Source organism: Adelges cooleyi, unplaced genomic scaffold (genome assembly GCF_023614345.1).
Source record: "Adelges cooleyi isolate 19-005CV unplaced genomic scaffold, UGA_ACOO_1.1 ACOO_flye_CR_arks_rails_tigmint_CR_PRNA_23, whole genome shotgun sequence".
Lineage (NCBI taxonomy): Eukaryota > Metazoa > Arthropoda > Insecta > Hemiptera > Adelgidae > Adelges > Adelges cooleyi.
This window is the reverse complement of record NW_026095893.1, coordinates 7,792,579-7,815,621: the sequence shown is the minus strand read 5'-3', so window position 1 is coordinate 7,815,621 and position 23,043 is coordinate 7,792,579. Positions and strand designations below refer to the sequence as shown.

Sequence of the window (23,043 nt, the reverse complement as noted above, 5' to 3'; positions counted from 1 at the left end):
TTCGCTTTTGTACAATCTTCTTGTTAAACTGTGGTGTTGTATACAGATATTTTTTTGTTTTTTCTCATTTTTGCACCACAACAAAGGTGCAGTCTAGTGTATTTATGTATTGCTTACTGTAGTTGTACACAGCCACTAGTCTTATATAGAAAATAATAAAAAAAGATAATATCACTGCCCGACTGGAAAAAAAAACGTCTAAGCTCTTTTTAATCGTTATTTGTATTTATTTTTTTAACTGTTAGAAACGTTTATACAATATACCGGGATTTAATAGATTTACGTACACAATTGATAAATCGATGGTTGATAGAAATACACATTTTGGCCAATTATTGTAAGCCTCTCATTATTTTTTCTAATCAAAAACTAACATTTAAATTTTTTTTATGTAACGATGGTTGACGTAACCCTCAAAACTTAAATTTTACAGGAGACACTAAAATCGCATGTGCATATTGATTTATGGACTAAAAAGTTTTTTTTAATAGATTTTAAAAATAATTTAAGTATAATTTATGTACTATTAGTTATCCTTTAAATTATATAACACTTAATAGTAATAATTATTATAACTGATAGTACTTATTATTATTATTATGCATAATGGCGATCCGTTTACAGCTATCCAATTTTTGACACACTTGTGTAATGTTTCTGGGTAAATCAGAGTCAACTGATGTTGATTGTCTCTTGTTCTCTAATGGCTTTTATGATATACAACTTATAATATGAGATCGTTGATTGGATACACACTTGTGCCATTGTAGTCGGTCGTCTGGTACACGAGTGTTTTCAAAGCAACAACGACTCGCTTCATAGTTTTAATAACGTAGCCGCTTACCGTAGACAATGCGATCGTTCAACAGTGTTCATTTACACCATGTGCCAGAAAGAAAATTAAAAAAAAAAAAAGCGTTGCTCTATTCGGATAAGTCACGACGACCACGATAAAACTACTCCGACTCGTAGCCTCTCGGTCTGCAGTTTACTTGCATCCATAATAATGATATATAATATACTTTATGCGTCTTACACATACAAGAGTTTACGATAATAATATTGTACGTTATAAAGAAGCTAAAACTTTTCTCTCTCTCGTGACTCGTCACCCGCGTTTAATGTCCCAAACTAGTTATTATTTAATAATCATAAACATCGGAACCATCTTATAATGCCACGCAGCCGTCGCAGTTTGTCTCTCAGTAGATTCAAATCTCGACACCGTGTAATTTATGCCCGCCTGGTGATTAATATTATAATAGTCGTATAGTTTTACCGTGAGAAATCATTTGGTGTAATAATAATTACATACATATATATTTATATAAGTATAAGTATTTTTTTTTTAATATATATGCCACTTACCAACGGCAAGCTGTCTGGTACTGTTCTCGCTGCAAGGTCCGGCCATCGGCGGGGGCGGATGTGTTTATTTTATCTAAACGAGTTTGTTACGTAAATAAACATTTTTATATACATACCTATTTATATATCTCTATATTTGTAAAAATCTCGTGTATATGTTTTTATACACGTTATAATGTGTATAATGTTAAATATGTTTTTTTTGCCATAACAAGGCTCGAAGTGCGCCTATATTTGTTGCATATTATATTATAGTTTTTGCTAGAACAGCCGGAGTGGTTATATACAACATTTAATTGAAAACCATACACAGGCAGTGGCACAGAGCACAAATTAGTCCGAGGAATTAAACCATTTATCTAGCGACTCTTGGAAACATACCATAAATTAAAAAGTCATAACAAAACAATTACTCAATAATAATGTAATATAGATTAATAAAATTGTACTTTCATTCGTCATCCATTGTTTTAAACGCACGATAAAACGAATTTTTATTTATAGCATGTTTGAAACATCTTTAATGCAATATATTAGGTAATATAATTTATAGTTCAACTATCACAACACAATTAACAATTAATCTATGCGAACTTTTGGTTTGAAAGTGTTATACCCAAGTACTTTTAATCCCACGCAATTTAAGGTGTACAAAAACAATGTAATCTGTATTCAATTATGAGGCTAAGATAATTGAACATGATTCACAGAAACAAAGTTATAATTAAGACAATTTCCTAGGAAGAAATATAAACTATTTATTTATACTTATCGGTTTAGTACAAGCTTTTAGCTCTGAAAACCGACTTTAGTCTGCATTTACTGACCAAATTGAAAAAAAAATGCTAAACTCAGCATTATTTATTATTTTATTTAAATTTGTTTGCTTCAATCAAAATTCTGAATTCTTTTAATCAACCTTTGGCGCAAAACGTAAATCACAGGGTTGAAACCTGCAAATAAGTACTCTTCAAATCATACATAGATAATTGACCCTTTATTCACAGATAAAAGACAAACATTTCAAAAGAGGCTATAAATCCTCAACCCTAAACAATTTATTATACTTATACCAATGTCAACAGTAATCCTAAAAACTGAAGAGGCTGAATGATTTTGTGTCAACGAAGTGCGATTGAGTTAACCATTTAAATAATTATTAACCTTTAAATATATATACAGGATGGTCCACGGGAATAGGGACAAAAATAGATAAACATAACCCAGTATATTTTAGACGTACAAATATTTTATTAATATTTTATTATATGTAAATAAGTGCCATTTCATTTTTTAAAAATAACATCAGGCATATGACGCCCATCTTCTTTGTAGCATGAAGAAAGTCGATCCATAAAATTTGAATGAACGCGTTGAAGCAATTCTTCATTAATTATTGAAATTTCCGCTCGAATTGTATCCTTAAGGTCATCCAAAGTGCGAGGTTTTGATACATAAACACGTGATTTAAGATATCCCCAAGGGTAAAAATCGCATACAGTCAAGTCAGGTGACCTAGGGGGCCAATACACATCCCCAAAACGTGAGATGAGGCGACCGGGGAGTATCATACGTACGACATTCATTGTTGCGGTGGCAGTGTTAGGAGGCGCCCCATCTTGTTGAAACCAAACATTCATTGGATTGATGGTTCTCCTTCTTTTGTGCAACTCTGGTTTCAAGAAGTTATTAAGCATGTCCACGTAACGGATACTATTGACAGTTACAGTGTTTCCTCGTTCCTCATAAAAATAGGGACCGATGATTAACAACACTCCACTGCGCCATAGTGATAACTAAACGGCATTATCTGACGGATCGAATGAGCTTATCTAGACCTTCCTACTCCCATTCAACGTTGAGAAAAACCCGTCTATTTTTGTCCCTATTCCCGTGGACCACCCTGTATATATATATATATATATATATACTAGTTATTAGTTAAATCACATAGTAATGGCTAAATAATAGTTTCGATACTTTTAAAAAAACGTAAGAACAAACCAAAATATTTTTAAACATTTTAAAAAGGACGACTAGGCGTTTAATGTTTTTTTTATATTATTAACATAAAAACCACATACAAAAAAAATTAACTTAAAAAACAATGAACACTGTAGGGTAGTTTATTTCATAATGCACTTTCTAAATCGATGGCTATTAAACCGGTTGGCCAAATTCATAGGCCGCCGACTCTAACCGCTAATGAATTATTTTTAATTATATGGGTTGCAAAATAAGTATCAACTATCATTATTTGGCTTCCAGCCACATGAGATGAAGATGAATTTTTAATTAATTCATTGTATGCTAATACACAAATTACATTTGTTTCGTTATCCTTTCTATCTAACAAAAACGTATGATTTCAACATCCAATACAAATCGAATTATTAAAATTATAAATGCTATTTGTACATTATATATCACTTTCAAAACTTAACATCAAAATTGAGGCAAATGAGTCAAACTAAATGTAGCTTGATTTAAATATTTTTATCATTTTGTATACCAATGTTATATTTATAAACTCACAATGGCACCCGATTAAAAAAAAACACATTAATAGTGAAATACTAAAATGTATTATTGTATGTTTATGTTTTATTTATTTGTCCATTCTAAAATAGATTAAAAAAAATATATATATAGTTATTAGTTGTGGCATTAAAAATGGTAGTTTATTTGACTTTAGCACGCAAGCACTCAATCAAATATGATTTTGACGTTTTTCAGTACTTAACTCTAACAGTATATGAAAGTATTAAAATACAGCCTCCATACAAGATAATAAAAACTCTTATATGATTTTCAATATGATGTTGATTACGAACCGTTTCATAATTTCAAGTATTTTCAACTGAAACCATAATCTGCATTATCCTTGGCATTGTTGCCGGGGCGTATTGATATTAGCAAAGCGGGAACTAAAGTGCTAAAGAAAAAGTTTAAACGTTAGGATTTAGTCGAAATGGCGCGCGATTGTTCTCTCCAAATTCCAGAGTGGCAAGTTCTTCAACCAATATTACGCTATAAGAGCAATGTACATTGAATTTATTCCGTCTGCTGTATTAAGATGATAATGGTAAAAATCGTTATAGAATTTATATTCTTTATTATTTTACAAAATGTATGCTTGATCGAATAAAAACATAACGACGTGAATATAACGGTACAACTCAACTCAATATTTACACACTCAACAGACAAGATTATTAAATTACATAAGCATGAACACTCTTGAACAATATATTTGTCATTCTGCAAATTCACTGAAAATTGTCGCTTTTTTTCACAAGCCATTGAACGGTCGTCTTCATACCTGTCAGGCTCACGCCATATTACTAATCAAGTCTCTTTTAATAAGTCACATTTATTGTTTTATTATTTTATTCATATTATATATTATTTTGTTTGGTTTTTCGTCACTTCACTCTGGCAGTCAATCAAGTATAACTTTTTTACTACTTGACAAAACGGAATAATGGAAGTAGAATAGTAGCCGCACCGGCATGACAATTCATTCTCTAGACAAACGACTGTGTTTAGAAAGTAAAAGCCACCCCGGATTCAAAGTTATTTTATCAGCGTTAGGTTTTTGTAACCAAACGGCGTACCTAATTTAAATCCTCTCGATTGTGGTATATTTTGTATTAAAAACGTTTAAATATTTGGTAATTAAATAATTAATAACATATGTATCATCATTCATCAATTATCATATCAATGGTATTATTAGTAGGTAGGCCTAAATTATACTAGTTATCTCTCTAACAATATTTATCTTCAAACCTCTCTCTCTGCTATCAGTTCATCTCTTTGTAGGTCTATGGCCAAAATAAATTGGTAAATTAAAAAAATATATATTTTATTGGTAGAAAAGTACGCTGATGGGAGTTTTTATTGATAAAAGATGTAATATTATTTTAAGAAAAGATCCATTGACAAGGAATGATTCATTATAATAAAGAAGGATCCACTGATAAGGAAGGATTTTTTTTTAAATATTCAACTTTTTTACAAACTTTAAACTAATAATAATTAGTCTAAATAATTTCAACATATTCTCATATTTGTTTTGTGACACAAGTCTTGTGTCTGAAAATACGTTCTTTAGTTCGCCAGAAACGGATTTATTATTTGATGATCATACATAACGTTACGGTAGTTTGAACGGGGCGCCACAGCGAAGACTCGCAGTATTATCATAGAATTGCATTACAAGTGAAATTAATACGACAAAAAATGAAATTTTAAACAAAAAATAAAAATTATTATTGAGTAATAATGTTCCATCGCCTAGATCTTACCGTGTAATAATAATAATAACAATAACACGTGAGTAATCGGCGCCGCTCATCATTGTAAATGGCGTGTAGTGTCGCCAAAGAGGCGCAAATATCAACTGCCGTCGACACACTAGACCAGGCTTATTAATGGGTCTGTACATAGAATATAATATAACACGGTGCTCGCTTAAGTTTTTCACCTATACAGGATTCATCGCGCAACAGACAAGAAAAGAAATCCAGAGGCGTAAACCGCGTTAAAATGTAATAACATTAAAGTCAATACGGCGTATACTAATTGCACGTGCAATACTGTAAATAGGTATGCGCGATCGTCTGTACGAGACCGGAGTGTCTATACACGTTTGTAGTAATATATCATACCTATGTACCTTGGTAGTAGTTCTTCTAGACTAACATATGAACGACATATTATTGTGGTTGGTAACGTCTCCTGTGTGCAAACCATTGTGCACGAGGTGTGATGTAATTTTGAACGCGCGCCAGACACTCAATTGCCACGTTGTTATGACAATGTACGCTCACTATTATGCAGGCCATCTCTGTCGGAGCGACCGCATTATGTTTGCCATTGGTATTAAACGCCTTACTACACCGGCCGGATTTTAACGACAGCATACCAGTCGAGTGGTACATTGTTCGACGTTGCCAAAATATTCTTGAAAAATCTGATGCACCGTTACTTAAAAAAAAAATCAACTTACCTTTTTTCAAACCAAGTTTTTCTACTCGGCTCGTGAATAAAAGACTTCACTAGAGATCCGGTACATATAACATCTCCTTAATTGTGCACGTACACAAATGGTCATCCGCATTATATAAACGTTAAACTTTACTAATATGCGACGCAACAAAGTTTTTATTTATTTTCGCGACTGATGTCGATAGAAAAAAAACTATACACCGCAAGGAAACTGAACGATTTTCCCGTGTTCCGCCGTGCATCAACCCACGTCTATTTGTCTCTACAATTTATTATTTTGATACGAATTTCCACTTACATTTATAGACCTTCGACGGATCATCAACGGAAAAGGTATTGCTAAAGTAATCTATCTAGTAATAATCTAGTAATCTAAAAACAGTAATAATATGTATCCATCATTTGCGGACTATTCCCATAGCATATTACACAAATATTAAGTCTTACTTGTCGCATCGTAATTCTTTAAAGCCGCATTGATTTACCATTCCAATGTTGTTTTAGTTTAGTAATAATTTCGACATCCGTCATCCGTTGAATAGCTAATATACAGGACTCAATATGATTTGTTTTAAAATCAACAATTCGATACCAATTGAGCAACCGCTTTATCCGATTGCCGACGGTTACTACTTAGTACTTACTGTGCTGTTTATCAGTTTACGCTCACAAGCAAGCGCTTACCCAAATTTCAAATAGACAGCTACCTAGTCATTTTAGAATCGAAATTTCAGAACGACTATAATTTAAACGCACAAATGGTTGAGGCCGTGTTCATTGTTTTCGCTCGAGCATTGGCAATCACATAAATACATATAAGTATTATGATAGTTACTATCAAAATACCATTATCGACAACTGTTATCGAAAGAGTTATGTGCATGTTTAAGTGCGCAACGCATACATTATGCGTGTATACCCGCAGTAGCACAATCAGACTTAGAATTTTTCTTTCACAGTCAATTTACTATTTGTATTACAACCGGTGAACAGCTCATAAAATATATGTTTGTATTAGTTATTTACATCTCCTTGCGTAACACGGTATGGCCAACACATAAGTTATGCATCTTCGAGGACCCGGTATAATATCGTGTTTGTAATAACTATAATGATGTATGACATTGATTTGAGAACACACAATACCACAAATGTGGGTTTGGCGTCTGCAATAAACATGTAAGTATGTACCTTGACAAGGAGCGAAATTAAAGGAGAGGCGACGTACTATTCACCGGACCAAACGGATCAAAATTCTGTACTACAATGTCACGCGAGATTATCATTGTTATTGAAATGCGTTTGAATACATTTAAGAATTATAAACGGAAAATGTCAAGTGGTAGCCATAAGCACCGGTACTTTACCTACTATAACTACTCGACTAAACAAATAACTAGTCAAACACGATCACCAATGAGACACGGTAGAAATTATTGAACTCAAATTTTTTATAGCAGTCAGCCTCCTCCTATGACTTAAGAAATCACTCTTCCTAAAAATACAAATGAACGATATTTGTTTAAATAAAAATAAAAAATAATTTTAACAACATCACAAAAAAAATTGACCAAAGTGAAACTGATGAGTTCCTAACTGAAATGTTAAATGACATGTATTCATTCGTAGTTTTATGTAATCATAATTTGTAGTCCACAAAAATACAAAATTCAAATATCTGTTGCTTTTAAAAATTATACACATACAAACTTATTCTTTATAAATTAATAAAAAGTTTAATACTTGTATTTTACTTGGCGGAGTATTATAAGTATGACGTATATAAAACAATTCTACGATGGCTTTTTTTTATTAAAGACTAAAGTTACTGGAATTTATAAACATATCTAACATACAGAAAAGTAAAATATCGAAAAATAATTTAATTTATAATAGGTATGTTCATAAAAACTTTACCCACGTTCGGTTTAGCATATCATACTAGATATAGAGATGACTTTAAAATAAATTATACATTGTTAAATCCTACTTGTATTTCGAATGGACGTCTAATTTAAGTAGGTTCGCATTCGCCTGCATCTTATTATCCGCTAACACTCGTAACGTCACTTAGAAAACCACTCAGAGCAATGAGAGCAAAATATATGTATATAATATGTTATGAAAGTAACCCTGCGGTTATATAATATTGTTTTCTATGCTATGTCGACAAACTAGATCATTTCTACGTGAAACAGATTTGCTGACTAGAAATAAACAAATAGCCCGCCAATCCAATTAATCATCGTATCAATCATTGAACAATGTACATATTTATACACATACATATATATATATATATATATATATATATATGTGCACTCAAAAATAAGTTGTTATTTGCTCAAGGCTTCTTATGATTTCTTGAGATTAATAACGACAGCTCAAGTCTAGAATACCCCATCATGTATGTAAAAAAACTTACGATGGCTCGCTGGAGGCCTTAGTAGAATCAAAACTAAATAAATCACTTTCATTAAAAAAATCTATACAAATCTGTGGTAATTTTTGTTTTAACTGTGTAGTAATATTAAGAACTATTGAATAAAACTATGTAATATTATGTAATTTAACTTCACATAAAAACAAAATTAATAAATTATTAATAATACAATAGTTTAAATAATAAAATCAATAATTTATGCACTTTCAGTTTCTCCCTAATACCGCTATTATCATCAATGGTTATACGACGAAATTATAACACCAAGAACTTTTTATAATAAATAAAATAAATAAGCTCGAAATGACAACAAAAACATACTACTGAATTAAAACCTTTGTAGATAGAAAAATGTCATAAAAATATTTCATTAGATAGTGAATTTTCAGAAAGTAAAATTATAAAAAGTCAGCACGGTTGGATCGGAAATAAATTCATAGAAATTATTGATCACTGAAAGTTATAAAATCACTTTAATGATGTACAAAAACTAATTTTAGAATAATCGGCCTCACTAATACTCTATATACGTCCATTATTCGACCGCTAATTACCTATGCATGCCTAGTCTAGGCGTCAGCTTCCCCTACCAAAATAAGCAAATTACAAACACTCCAAAACAAATTTCTTAGGCTCAATTTGCCTAAAAGCACCATGGTTCATGCGCCCAATCGTCTAGTACATTTCAAATTGGATAAGACACAATTTTAAAAAATTCCACATTAACCCTCAAAACTCAGAAGGTGCTATATTAGACTCGGTGAAAAAACCATAAACAGACGCTTGAAGGCCCGCCTCCCAAAAGAACACCCTGTTGTCCGACTCCTCAGGCGAAGAGTGAAATTTACAAAGTTACAAATTAAGTAAATTTAAAACGTAAATCCGTTTAATCGGTTGCTTTTAAATTGTTCATAACACGATGGCGAACGATTATCAGAAGATAAACAAAACATATTTTACATCTAAAATTCAAACGATCGCGAACGCGATTTTTCATGCGACTATGTCAAATTGTGTAACAGTTTAAGAACACTAACAAAAAAAAGTTTTTTAAATAAAATATATATTTTTCATTAAAATATGTAAAAAATATTTGTTGTTTAAACGAAATTAATCTAAATTATTTGCCCATAACCCACTCAGATAAACACCGTCTTCCATGACGCTTCCACTAGAATGGAAAACTTAAAAAGTATTATTTCTGAACGCCGAAAACAATTAATTGTATTAAATAGTATTATCATCAGTATGTAAGCTTAACGGACCTTGAAAGCCCAGCGGAAATTGTTAATTTCTTTAACATTCCAATATTATACATAATATCTTTTGATTCAATACATTGTTATACGTTTTCTTTACATGTTGTTAGTGATATCAACATATTCGTTTATTTAACATAGGTACTTAAATGTTCTAAATTTGTTAATACATTTTTATTTTAAGATGATAGAACAAATAGTTATAGTCAGTAGTTAATAAGTTTTAATTTGTAAGACAACTCAAAGACGGCTTTATGAATTTAGTCAAAATAATAATTGTGTAGGAGATTGCCAATTTTCGATTTTATTTTCGTTGTATTATGTATCGAAACGGCAATGTTGCATGAAAGTTAGCAAGTAAAAACGTTCGCAATCGTGTTTTTAAAAAAGGTACTACCAATAAGGACCGTTCACAATCTTGTTCTTCCCCTTCCCATCATCCCATCAGCTTTGATCTTATTGATTAAAACAAATGCAATTGGGCTGAGGAGAGAATAAGTGAGAAAAGATCTTTTACGAATTTTCCTACTTATTATTTCTATACTGTGACCATCCTCGAATGAACACAAAAAACAACATCATATAGCGCAAGAATATTTTTGGTTGTAAACAATTTTATTTAATCTAATTTAATTTATTATTTTTATAATTTTTTACTATACTTTTCGAATGGACCGACTGGATTGTTTTATCAAACGAGTTGTTATCGAGAAGGTGAGGAGGTTTTCAATTAATTTTTAAAACAAGTTGTCCCGTCGATAACGAATTGACAATTTTAATCAATTTCGTTCATAATGACAAACAACTTTTCCCTCTTGTACGTTTTTCGCCTGAATGACATGATAAAATTATGCTGCAACTGTAATGAGATAAATGTGCGCTCGAGTGAGCCATTCCGGATTAAATTGTAAACTGCGATCTGGTATTAATTTACTTATTTTTGGATGGAATTAAACACATAAAAGTCAACGAGAATTTCATAGTCAATTTGTTTTCGTATTACTACTAAAACTATTGTTATAAGACGTTTTTCAATTGAATTATTTTCAGTTCAGTTTCTTTGAACTGACTTTAGGTGTCCGCAAACAATACAATAAATATGCATGGCACCTCTAAGACTTTATCCCTACAGGACTACTTTATCTCTACATTCCTATAGGATATTATCCCTACAGTTCATAATTTTCGTCAAAAACAACGAACAAATGCGAACACGTTTATAAATGAGTGCAAGCACTGTGTGTTAATTAACTAACACATGCAATCGGTCAACCTCCATTATTTTGTTTGCATTTTAGTTCTATCCGACCTCCTAATCTAGACGAGACTCGTCATAACACACGACAACAATATATATGTATAGTTATAACAATAATTATTAATTACTCTTAACCGCCGCACGTGCTTTTCTACAGCTTGTCCACTATGACCATGCGGCACGTATTACCTACGCCACCGGTAAACACCTCCAGAATTTATTCCCCTCGAATACTAAATTCCTAATATAATATTTCTTGCGCGAAACTATGGATTTCTCTGCTGCTGCGTTTTGTAATTATTAAACCTACAAGTCAGCTAGCTACGTTAACGCGGAAACGTGCAGCATTATGCTAAGCCTGCGTGTGTGGCATGCGCGCCAGATTCATAGTCACCCGAGAAGAAAGCGAGGCGGCGTTGAACCGCAATCGGCAGTACATATTACATTCATTGTTCGATGTTGATGATAGTATTATTTTATTATAATATGGTAGTGTACACATATCTGTCTGTGTGTTATTAAACCACTTGTCGACAACCGATGATCGTTAAATGATGATCGACAAACGCGATAATATCATATAATATAATATTATGAAAATTCTGACGAATCATGCCACCACGCCAACGACTCACGACCGGTATCCCAAAATAATATTATAATTAGCGATCCGTGTCCGTTTATATACAAGCCGTGTACTTGTACAAGCGTTCTCTAGCAATATGGATAAACTATAATTATTAGCCATTCTTTGCGATACTGTTATATTGTACACGTGACGATCGCAGACGCAACGATAAGACCGAGTGCACTTAAAACTCCAAAGCAGATACACGCAACGATTTCGTTTATATCAGTTCCCTTTTGTGGACAGTCTATTAAATCATTACTAATTTAGGTAACTATTACAAAATTATAAAAAAAAAATGTTTGACTGTACACATTTTATGGCATTCATACTTTAATCTGTACATACTTCCAATATCAAAATATTATAATGTTTCAACTATCTTCAAAAAGCCCTGACTGAGCAAACCTTAACATTATTGCATTATTATTCTACATTGAACTACAGTAATTTCATTTAGTACTTTAGACTAGAGTAGTCAATTGATATAAATTTGATTTTGAGCTTTTGTCTTTCATGAACGATGTAAAATATTAGGGTTTTAACTTATAACTTGCACATGCGTCGATAAATTTATGCTCAAAAGTCAAATTCATTAGGGAACGCTCAGAGATTAATAGGCTGACTCACAATTTTTAGCCAAACATCTCTGCCGTAAAACATAATCCCCTCGTGGCCACTCTCCTAACAGAGTATGATCATTGTTGGTTAATTCACTCACACTTAAATACACGGTACACCATTCGTTAACTTTGGTATAAATCAATGGGAGTGTTTCGGAGAAGATATTAGAAACATTTTTTGGTGCATTCAAGTATTGCTATAGACAGCAGTGTGACTAAGTGTTCATAACTAAAGACGTTATTGAAAAGATAACTGTTATTAGACGTCATTGTGCTTGATTGTCGTTACTTTTTTACTGTCAAACGTTTGAATCTGATAAAACTTAAGGTCGCCGCAAAGGTATTTAGGCGCGTACGGCTTGTATACGAATTGAATAGAGATAAAACTTTGCTGTCAGATTTGTGTTGTGTCTGTTGCGTTTCTTGCGAATCTACAAGTACCAACGATACACGGCTAAGAGTATCGATTTCATTCTGTACATAAGAACAACAAAAACAACAGCAACACCGTTATGCTAGTGTGCATTGTTTTTAACGAAACGCTGAGATTCTATACAGTGAGCCCGCGGGCACTGAAATCCGGTGAACACGGACAAAAGAAAGTTTTACAAAACAAAACTATTATTATGTTTAGCGAACTAACACTGTCAACAAAAATATCGAGTTACCTGTTTTATTTTGGTAAACGCTTGCATAGCATATACTGGGGACGGATTACACTTAGATACATACGCCAAAATGAAAAGCAGCAAAAATAAACACACTGTACAGTGTATAAATCCGCCGACGTGCCCCGAAGGCTTGCTCGTGGTAATAGCGAAATGAAAGTTGAATGGATTTGCGATAAGTCGTTATGAACAAAATAACAATGTTTCCACCATAGCATTATACGTTGTGTGTGTGTATATTAATATATTTTCTGCTACATTTAGTACATTCTAACACAATTTGAAGTGTATCAGACCAACTGGGGAAAAAGATAATATTGTTATTTTTTAGCAGAATTACGTAAGACATAATATGTAGGACCAAAACCTGACAATAAAAATTAGTCTGACAACTAAAGTGATCTTCGCTAAGTTATAAAAAATGCGAATATTCATAAATTCTCTTTTATAACTACACATACGTCACTTTAACGGAAATCCATCTCCTTTAGAGATTGGCAACGGAATATGTCCTAGTTTTTATTTCTACGCCACATTTTTTTTATCCTTTGTGCAAAAAATACTTTACTCTGTAACGTGAACTCTTCGATCATATATTTGTATTGTTATTTTAACTATGTTAATGCTAAGTTTAACTATAACATTTTGTGCTTTATTAAAAACAATTTAGATTAAATTCGACTTTAACGACTGCAATTTGACAAAACGTATAAGTATCATGCAAACTAACAAAATTACACTTAGACCAACACAAATATGACTATTACGTATATACGGCTATTACGTTAAGTCCAGATTTTGTAATACAAATATATTTTGACCTCCCAATACACCACTACAGTTTTAAACTAGACCATTTTATCATTATAATTACTAGTTATTAAATATATCGCATAGCTTATAGCTCGATAGTTAAAGCCAACCGATCTATATAGCATGATTTACAATTTCTAAAATTAAAATGCTGTACTTGCTATTATATATCTTAAAAAACAACATAATTGAACTTTTAAAATAGTTTTCTTTATAATTACACTTTTATAACAATTAAATAATGCATAAAATGGTCTTTTTAATAAAAATCATATTATATTTTTTCAATGTTAAATTCAGGTTTAACATACACATAAAAGTGGAGCTAGTTCGGAGTCAGTATCAGCTACGATAGACTTAACATATAATTATTTTCAAACAAAATACCAAAGTAATGTATTAGTTATTTCATTGAATATGCATGATCTAAGTTACTTATTATGGGTCTTAAATAGTCTACATTAATCATATTGTGTTTAAAAATAACAATTGTAAGAAAAAATGTATATACACATAATAAAAAAGTAGATATTTTAATAAACCTGTATATTGTAAATCCTTAGATGTAGATAGCACTAGCTAGGAACGTCTTATTGTAAATACAAAATAAATAAATAAATAAACATTTATTTTAGCTTCGATACGATAATTGATAAGGTTTTATAATATTTTTTTTTTTTTTGAAGGCATGATACATTTTTTTCTATAGACCTATTTACGCGATTGGTACTTTGATCGGTCAAAAAGTAGAAAAATCAACTCCTTCACCCACAAAACAGGAAAAAAATGAAGTGTTTTTTATCCTTATACTTTGACTTCTACAATTTAATACATTAAATCCCGTTAACATTGTGGGTAAATGTAAAAGTTTTAAAATACAAAATAAAATGCTCTGCTCTTAGCTTATCATAATATTAAAATAATGTTGGCTTTTGCCATCTTTGTATGAGCTGTCACGCTGCGAAACTTGTATGGTCTTAACACGATCAATCGCGATGGTCTCTGTATTTTAAAAATTTCCTGACTACTTATGGTACTTTCGCGGAAATCCTTACTCTCTGGAACTCATTTGCGAATATTATCATCATCATTATCATTATAATATCATGGTTATTATTTATATCCGCGCACATTGCGTAATAACAATAATAATATTCGAATGTTTTCAGTCACGACTAGACCCCACTGGGATGTAATGTGTTAGATGTAAGTAAACGATTTTTTGTTCCTATAACATATACATACACACACTGTCGCTTTCTATTTAACGGACAATATGGTTCTTAGTTATAACTTAGAACGATAAAAAAAAAAGCCAACATGCTAGAATCGGGGCGTAGTGGGGACGGATTGTTTATTCATTCAAACATAGTAACCGGAAATTTGAATACGGCCAAAGTGTAATTTGAAGACCTTGGTGAAACAGCAAGACATGTCCTTTTTTCAAAACTAATGAAATTAAAAAAAAGCAATTTGAAAAAAAAATGTTTGGAATTAAAAACGTTTTGAAAAAAAGACATGTCTTGTTGTTGCCCCAAGATCTTCACTTGCTCTAGGTGTTAAAAAAAAGTTCGACTACAGATTTTTGAGCAAATCATAAATGGTATAGCCCCATTCTAGATCTATCTTTAGCCTATCTATCTAGTTTCGGACCTTATGTCCCAAAACTACGCTCTAAAAAGTGAGTTATAGAAGTTTTCAAATTCTACCCTTTGTATAGGGTTTTTGATTTTTTTTAACATTATTAATAAGCCGTATTTTTAAGTTGAAAATATGTATATTATGTATTTAACAAATTTGTTTTAACTTAGGTAACAATTCAGCTTTAAACTATTATCAGCATGTTTAACATGGCTAGAATAATGTCTATAGCAAACCCACAATGTCGTATAGGTACTAAGACAATTCACGGCGGCTAGTGTAATAAAAAAAACATAAAAATCAAATTAATCATAATTCACAAGACTTTTTCAAGATAATGTAATAACAACGTAATGCGTGTATTTATTAAATTCGTAAGGTTGTTAGACATATTTACTTTCAAAGCGAAATAAAAACTTTCTTCTTGTATAAAAATCAACGAACTAAGCTTAAACGTTATTTAACTAGATTTTTATTAGATTCCAAGTAATAGACTTACAACACCGAGACATATAAAACAATGACAACACATTCGAGTGCAATTTGTAAAATACTGACTCGAAATGGGTTAATTGAGTAGAGTCGTTCGTATTTCCCGCTACAAAACCTATTTTCTACAGATGAGCAAAGAGCTTTATTGTATAAGACTTCCATTTACCGACCGCCGTCCGCTATATTATGACGGAAGAATTATTATTATTATTTCCATAACGAGATCGTCGGTAACAAAAAAAAAGAACCCGTCTAGTTATTCGATAAAAGTCGTGTCGTCCAATTTAATTCACTAGATAATATACTGAACCATTGCGAGTCTTTGCGACTAAACTTGAGTGTTCAAGCAGAAACTGACAAACGGCATTCGCGGAGTATCCACCCTCATTATTTTTTATCTCTTAACTTGTTAATAAAATTATGATACATCCGTTACATGTTTTTTTTTTTTTGCAAAATGAAGTACATTTAAAAACAAATGAGGTTCATTATAATAAATGATTCGCAATTTATTTCGACTTCGTGAAGGTTTGCCAGCAGTTATAGTTTGTGTGGTAATTTACAAGAAAACAGGTTTACCAAAAATAGTTCTTTACTCTGAAATCTTACATAAAATCATTGAAATATTAAATACTTGCCTCTAGGGTTACTATTAACTTTAAAACTAAAACAAATAACAATAATACTAGTTTATAATATTACATCAATTAATTCAATTATGAATAAATCCTAACCACAATTAAAATATACTTATGAGCGTATACGTATAACGGCGACTATGTTGTCATCATCAGCGCTAACCGAAAACTCAATTATTAATTTTATTAGAATTGCTAAAATAATAATAAAATAAACTATTAATACAAATTCTAACAAACTAATTTTATTTTTTAATTATGATCAGTGAGATGATGTCCGACTTGTTTCCTCAAACCCGCCACTGCTAGAAAACTGTATGGGATAGCTTTGTGTTTTGTATAATGTAAACACTTGAAAAATTTAGTTTGTGTGTCATATTTTAAGTTTATTTTCAAAATTTCTTAACATCCATTACAAAATACATAGCCATTGGCGTTATGACTTTGGTTATCCCGTTCCACTAGTTAACGTCATGTAATCGGCTTCTTGACATAACTCAACAATAATACTTTAACAATACAACACAATAAAAGTTATAATATTTCGAAACCCAGCAATGGCCATTGGTTATTGTTATGAATAATTGTATATAAAGTATCATTGTGTTCTAGAAAATATGTAGAAGTTTTTCAACGAGCCCAAACTTTTTAATTACAAATCTACCGAAAGTTATATATAATTTTATAGACGCTGTATTTTATCACATTGTTATAATAACACTATTATCTGTTCCGAATTTTTTTGTGTAACCTTTATTTAGCCTTTTTAAGATGGTTATTGAAAGAAATAACAATTGTTCGGATTTGTGAAATTTTTAATTAGCATAATTTTTTTTTTCAAAACCACTGAATTGCCAAGTCAAAGTCAATTAAAAAATGAATCTAAGTAATATAATATAATTATTATTTTATTCGGTACTATCATTGAATTTAAACAATCAATCTTGTTAACAGTTAAATCATAACATATGAATATATATTTATCAACCTATAAAAATCAATCAATTCACTATTTGGTATTTAATATATATATAGTACAAGCTGTACCGACCCGACATTGCTCAGGATTTAGTTTAGCGGGGCTGAGTAAAATAATTACAAATAAGATTAAATAAAAAGTCAGTACTCCAGGCTGTATATTGTAAGGATTTAGCATAACCCATCTCAGCTTTTTTTGGATCTACATATGTACATTATATTATATTGATTATGTCCCCCTCTTACTCAAGGGTCCCAGTCCCAGATCCAGTTCCAATGGTGAAAATGTTTAATAGCGTCCCCAGAATCGTGGTACATAGATCGGCCTGTTCCTTTAATCATCACATACCATTTGTTTGAGCACGGTGTCGGGCCAGCGCACTGCCTTTTAAAGTAATGCTGTTATAATTCATTGTATCTTTATCTAGTAATCAGAATTCACACCTAGTCTCGAAAAAGTATTTTTAAACTAAGTACTAATTAACTGTAGTGTAAATTTAGCTATCTGTCAGATCAGAAACGTCCTACTAAAAAAGCGAGAGCGCTACTTGCTTAAAGATTAAAGTACAATTTTTTTTACTTTGAATGGTGTACGAAGTAAATTATATGTCTAGATAATGGTTGAATTAGACTCCTAATCTGTTTAGAAGTAACCGTCTATGCCAGTAGCCGGTAATGACGTACTGTACATTTAGAATTTAATCATCAGAGGTACACAGGGCATGATGCATTAAAGGTTGTATACTTAAGGTCTGGTGGTTTGTTTATCAGAAGTTCAAAAGTGTATAAGAACTCAAGAGTAAAAAATATGAATGAAATGTCTAGAAGTCAATCTGTATACATTAAACAGGGAAAGAAGCGAAGTGATAACTTATTTGTAGAACATTCTTTTGATTTTTTTATTATTCGAGTCTGACAGGACTTATAAAAAAATCCAAAGATCGGTTAAATAAAATGTCTCGATGCAAGTCTTTTAAGTTTTTAGATCTGGACAATTACATTATAGTAGTAATAATAATAATATTCAGTGCATCAAATACATATATTTTTTGATTTTTGTATAAACATATTACTTACTCATCCACAGCCATAGTTTATATAATAGATAAATTGATATACATTCATGTTTATTTTCATATTGTTTTAAGTTAACCATAAAGGTAAAAATCCATGTATTGATATTTTTTTTAGATGGGTAACCAAAATTGCATTCTGCTAAATGAAAATAATTTTAAAATGTAAATAATTCCAAGTTTGAAAAAAGTAAAATAATGTATAAATTAAAATTTTTTTTTAAAAAACTATAGTTGTAACTTTTACACTACGTATAGTGATAATAATTGTAGACAGCTGACGAAAAAAATCATATAGTAGACACAAGTATTAAAATAAATGAAAAATCAAAATAGTAGATCTTAATAACTGTCGAATTTTATTTAACCCTATCAAAAATAGCTTAAGCAAAAAAAGGTGAAATGTTTTAATTGTGTGTACAACATTTCATAAAGATAATGCAATAAAATGTATAATATATATTTATTTATAATATGTTAATTATTAATATTTAAATTAGTGTTTATTTTTTTTAATTCAATTTAATTTCTCACAACCACAACTGACTAAAATTAAGACACACCCATAGTGAGTGTATTATTTTATTTTCCAAGTTCAACATAGCGTACTAAAGATGGCCGCTTAGTATTTTATATTATAGGATATATATATTTTAGGATTTTGCATTATGAACTCAGTTATCTTATTTAATCTAGATTACAAATCGATCAGAAGACAATACATCAAATGACTTGTCTATTGTACTTCGATACCATTAGTCTACGCCGTGCTCGTGACTGAGCTAATGTTTTTAGCAGTTTATTATCCACCCGCTTTTTTATGTAATAACAGCTGTTCAATGGCACTAGTTATAGCATGTTATTAGTAACAGTCACTTTGTTGTTATCTCAAGAGTCATTTCCTGAAGTTGGTCATCATAAAAACGTAATATCCGCATAATAAAAAAGCCTATTATAAAACAACTGTCCTTTACACAAAACTAAACTAAAAAATCAAAAATGGTTTTATATTTGTAGATGAGATAACTTAATGATGCCAAACAAGTATGTAACTTTATATTTTAATAAATAATTTGCAATTGAACCTACAAAAATAAATTAAACCACTAAGAAAAAAAATGGTGCGTCATACTAAAAATTACATATACAAATACATTTTTTTTTTAGTCTTACATTTTAGAGCAAAAAGAAAACCGTATTAAAAAAAGAAATTATATTAAGTGTTAGACATGGACTAATAAAGAGATGGAGACAAAATATTAACTAAAATAAGAATATCGAGATGATAGTGCATAGGCGGAGTCGGGAGAGCTTACTAATCCCTCCAAATAATTTATTTGAGCTCAGTTTTGAAAAGTAGGCGTAAAAATTCATGGAATATTAAAAAAAAAATTGTAATTATAAGTTAAATTTCAATTATAGCTATTTATAGCCTATAATCAAACCACGACTTAAAAATTTACAAAGTTATTTGTAATTAAAAAAACATAATAGATCTTGTGTTTATTTAAATGGAAATAAATAATACATTCGCGACTAGCCAAAATAAAATTGGAAAATATTTTTTTTTCACTAAATATGTTTTATCACCGAGATGTACCCTTTCTTCGTTTTGGAAGTGAAAAAAAATGTAATTAATTTATAAATTAGTCTAGACTCTAGAACACATGACTCAAAGCATTCGAAATACCTATGTTAGTACAAAAGAACACAAAACTATAATTATGATGAAGATTTTGATGGATATAATGGATACACTATGTTGGAACATAAATATAATGGAAAAATATATTTCGCTGTTATCATGATTTTAACATAAAATAATTTGGTATAAACTAATATCAAAAATACGAAAAATCTAATTTTATAATTACCCATTTTTATTTTAATTAGAAATAAAAATTAAGTTATAATATTATTGCTAACTTATAATATTTAATAAACTAGCAAATAACTTTTAGCTAGGTCTTGGCATTTGTCTAAGACTTTAACATAAATTACCATAAAATGCATATAAATGCAATAAAATACATTGAAATCCCGAGAGAAAAATCCCAGTTAGAAATAAAAATTAAAGGTGATTTTGCAAAAGTGTTTTGTCCCGATTAAGAACTATGGTTAGAATGACTCATTTTTATTTAAAATTAAAAAATGATAAAAAATTGTTTAATGTTTTTATAAAGATAATATAAATATTATTATATACTTTTGGGATTTTAAAATCTTTTTAAATTTTTTTAAAAATCATGATATCAGTGAAATAATTGTTTAATATTTTATTTAAATTTCAATAAAGTGATATTCAAAAAATGTTGATTCAAATTACTGTTTTTAATCTTTTTGTTCTGTGGCGCACCATCACATGTATTATGAATGCTTTAAGGTATGCGTTTTTTGTCGTTTAATTCAGTTGAAATTAAAGTTTTTAAAGTTTTAATAGACAAATTGAGGGGGTCTTGTGTATAAAATATAAAAATATAGACCACCCTAATATATATTAATTAGGTTCTTATGTTATTATATACTCGTAGTTATAATGAATAGGCCAGAGAAACTTTTATACGGGAATAAACATATTGCGAGAATAAAAAGGGCGCACTCAGGGGGAAAGAAGTACAGATACATGATTGGTAAATAATAGTCATTCTGTTTTCTTTAAAAAATCATTCCGTAATGACGTCCGTTACACCGTCTTGATATAGGAGTAGCCTATCCATGTACACTCGCCCAATTAAATATACATACTATCTCTACATTATGTAGAATAGATTCTATGCTTAATACTACAATCAAATTTTAAAGCATCCGAATGTGTCAGTTAATCCACGTAAGTATTCTATATGATTATTCGGTTTATACTTTGTGCAACAAATCGACTTATGACAAAAATACAATAAATATTATGTACGCCATGCTCTTGCTCTTTTAGCGTGTACACGGTTATTTTTTGTGTGATAAACGGTGACTGATTTCGAGGCGTGTATAGCGTATATATATATATTTTTTTTTTGATCTTGGGTCGGTCAGCTGATCGTTTAGAGGTTTTAAATCGAGCCTATAAACCACAACGTATTTAGTTTACGATGAGATTTCTGACCAAAGCTGGTATGGAAATCGCGTTAGATGTAATACAAATATACTTGTTAAACATATATATATATATATTATCTATGGATATATATATATGTATAAACTGATGGTAATTTATATGCGTTCAAGACGGTTTAAGGTAAACCAAATAACACGAGCAGACGTGCTCGGCCCGCGGGTACGATTTGTGTGCGTCCCCTCCTCCCAGCTCGTGAAGATTTTGCCCGGTCGAGTTGAAGGTCGCCCGCAAACGGCCTTCAGATTTCTGATGCACACAAAAAGACATTGTCACTACTATCTTCTTCTGTAGGTAATGTTGTTTTTTCCCATCATTTTTCCTGACCATACGCGCGGCGACCACCGAGCGAGTGCGATGAAAGAAAACCAAAAATAAACCTCAATTCGTCGCTTTTTTTTTTATTATATTTATGTAAAAATCAAATATAATATAATATTATAATTACTATTTAACGTGTTGATTTGTAATTGTTTTTTTTTTTGTGATCGTAGATAGCGCGCGGTGATATCGAATCCGCCAAGATGATTGCATTAGTGAGCACAGCCGCTATCTCGGTAAGTACTATATTTTTGTTATTATAAACTAAAAAACATTTATATTCAAATACCCATAACACACCACATGGAAGTATGGAACACTTGCTTACAACTCTCAATGATCGAGCTAATGCGCCTTATTTAGTAATATTATGATCAATAAATACCCACTGTTTTTCTCTTAAAGTCGCTAAACATGGTAGCATATTCCTGGGTCGTAATCACTCACTCCCACATCAATTAACAATTAAAAAAACCCAAAAGCCCGGTTTAAAAAATAAAAAAGCACCTGCAAGTATTATTAAAAAGCTGTTATTTGTATAAAATACAATAGTTAGCACATAGGGGCTATGGGTACTGTGGCCTATGTACTTAAATTGTATACATTAAAAGTGTATTTTTATGTTAATTTTTTTTATAATATAATAGATTATGTTTATAAAATATGTATATTTTTTCTAATGATTTTTAATCGACAAAGGATAACCTCGGCAACTGATAGA

General features: G+C 30.7%; 1 protein-coding gene across 2 annotated transcripts in view; it reads left to right on the top strand.

Moving 5' to 3' along the window:
• The window catches only part of LOC126835327 (uncharacterized), a 39,182-nt gene that overhangs the window by 4,643 nt on the left and 11,496 nt on the right, over window positions 1-23,043 (top strand). Inside the window, exons 1-2 of one of the 2 annotated variants that reach the window (XM_050567823.1) lie at window positions 22,363-22,415; window positions 22,496-22,558. In XM_050567823.1, coding sequence (XP_050423780.1) covers window positions 22,526-22,558 — 33 coding nt within the window. In that variant the 5' untranslated portion in view covers window positions 22,363-22,415; window positions 22,496-22,525. Of the gene's footprint in view, window positions 1-22,362; window positions 22,416-22,495; window positions 22,559-23,043 lie in introns of those variants that run through there. The other variant, XM_050567822.1, reaches the window with a different exon arrangement.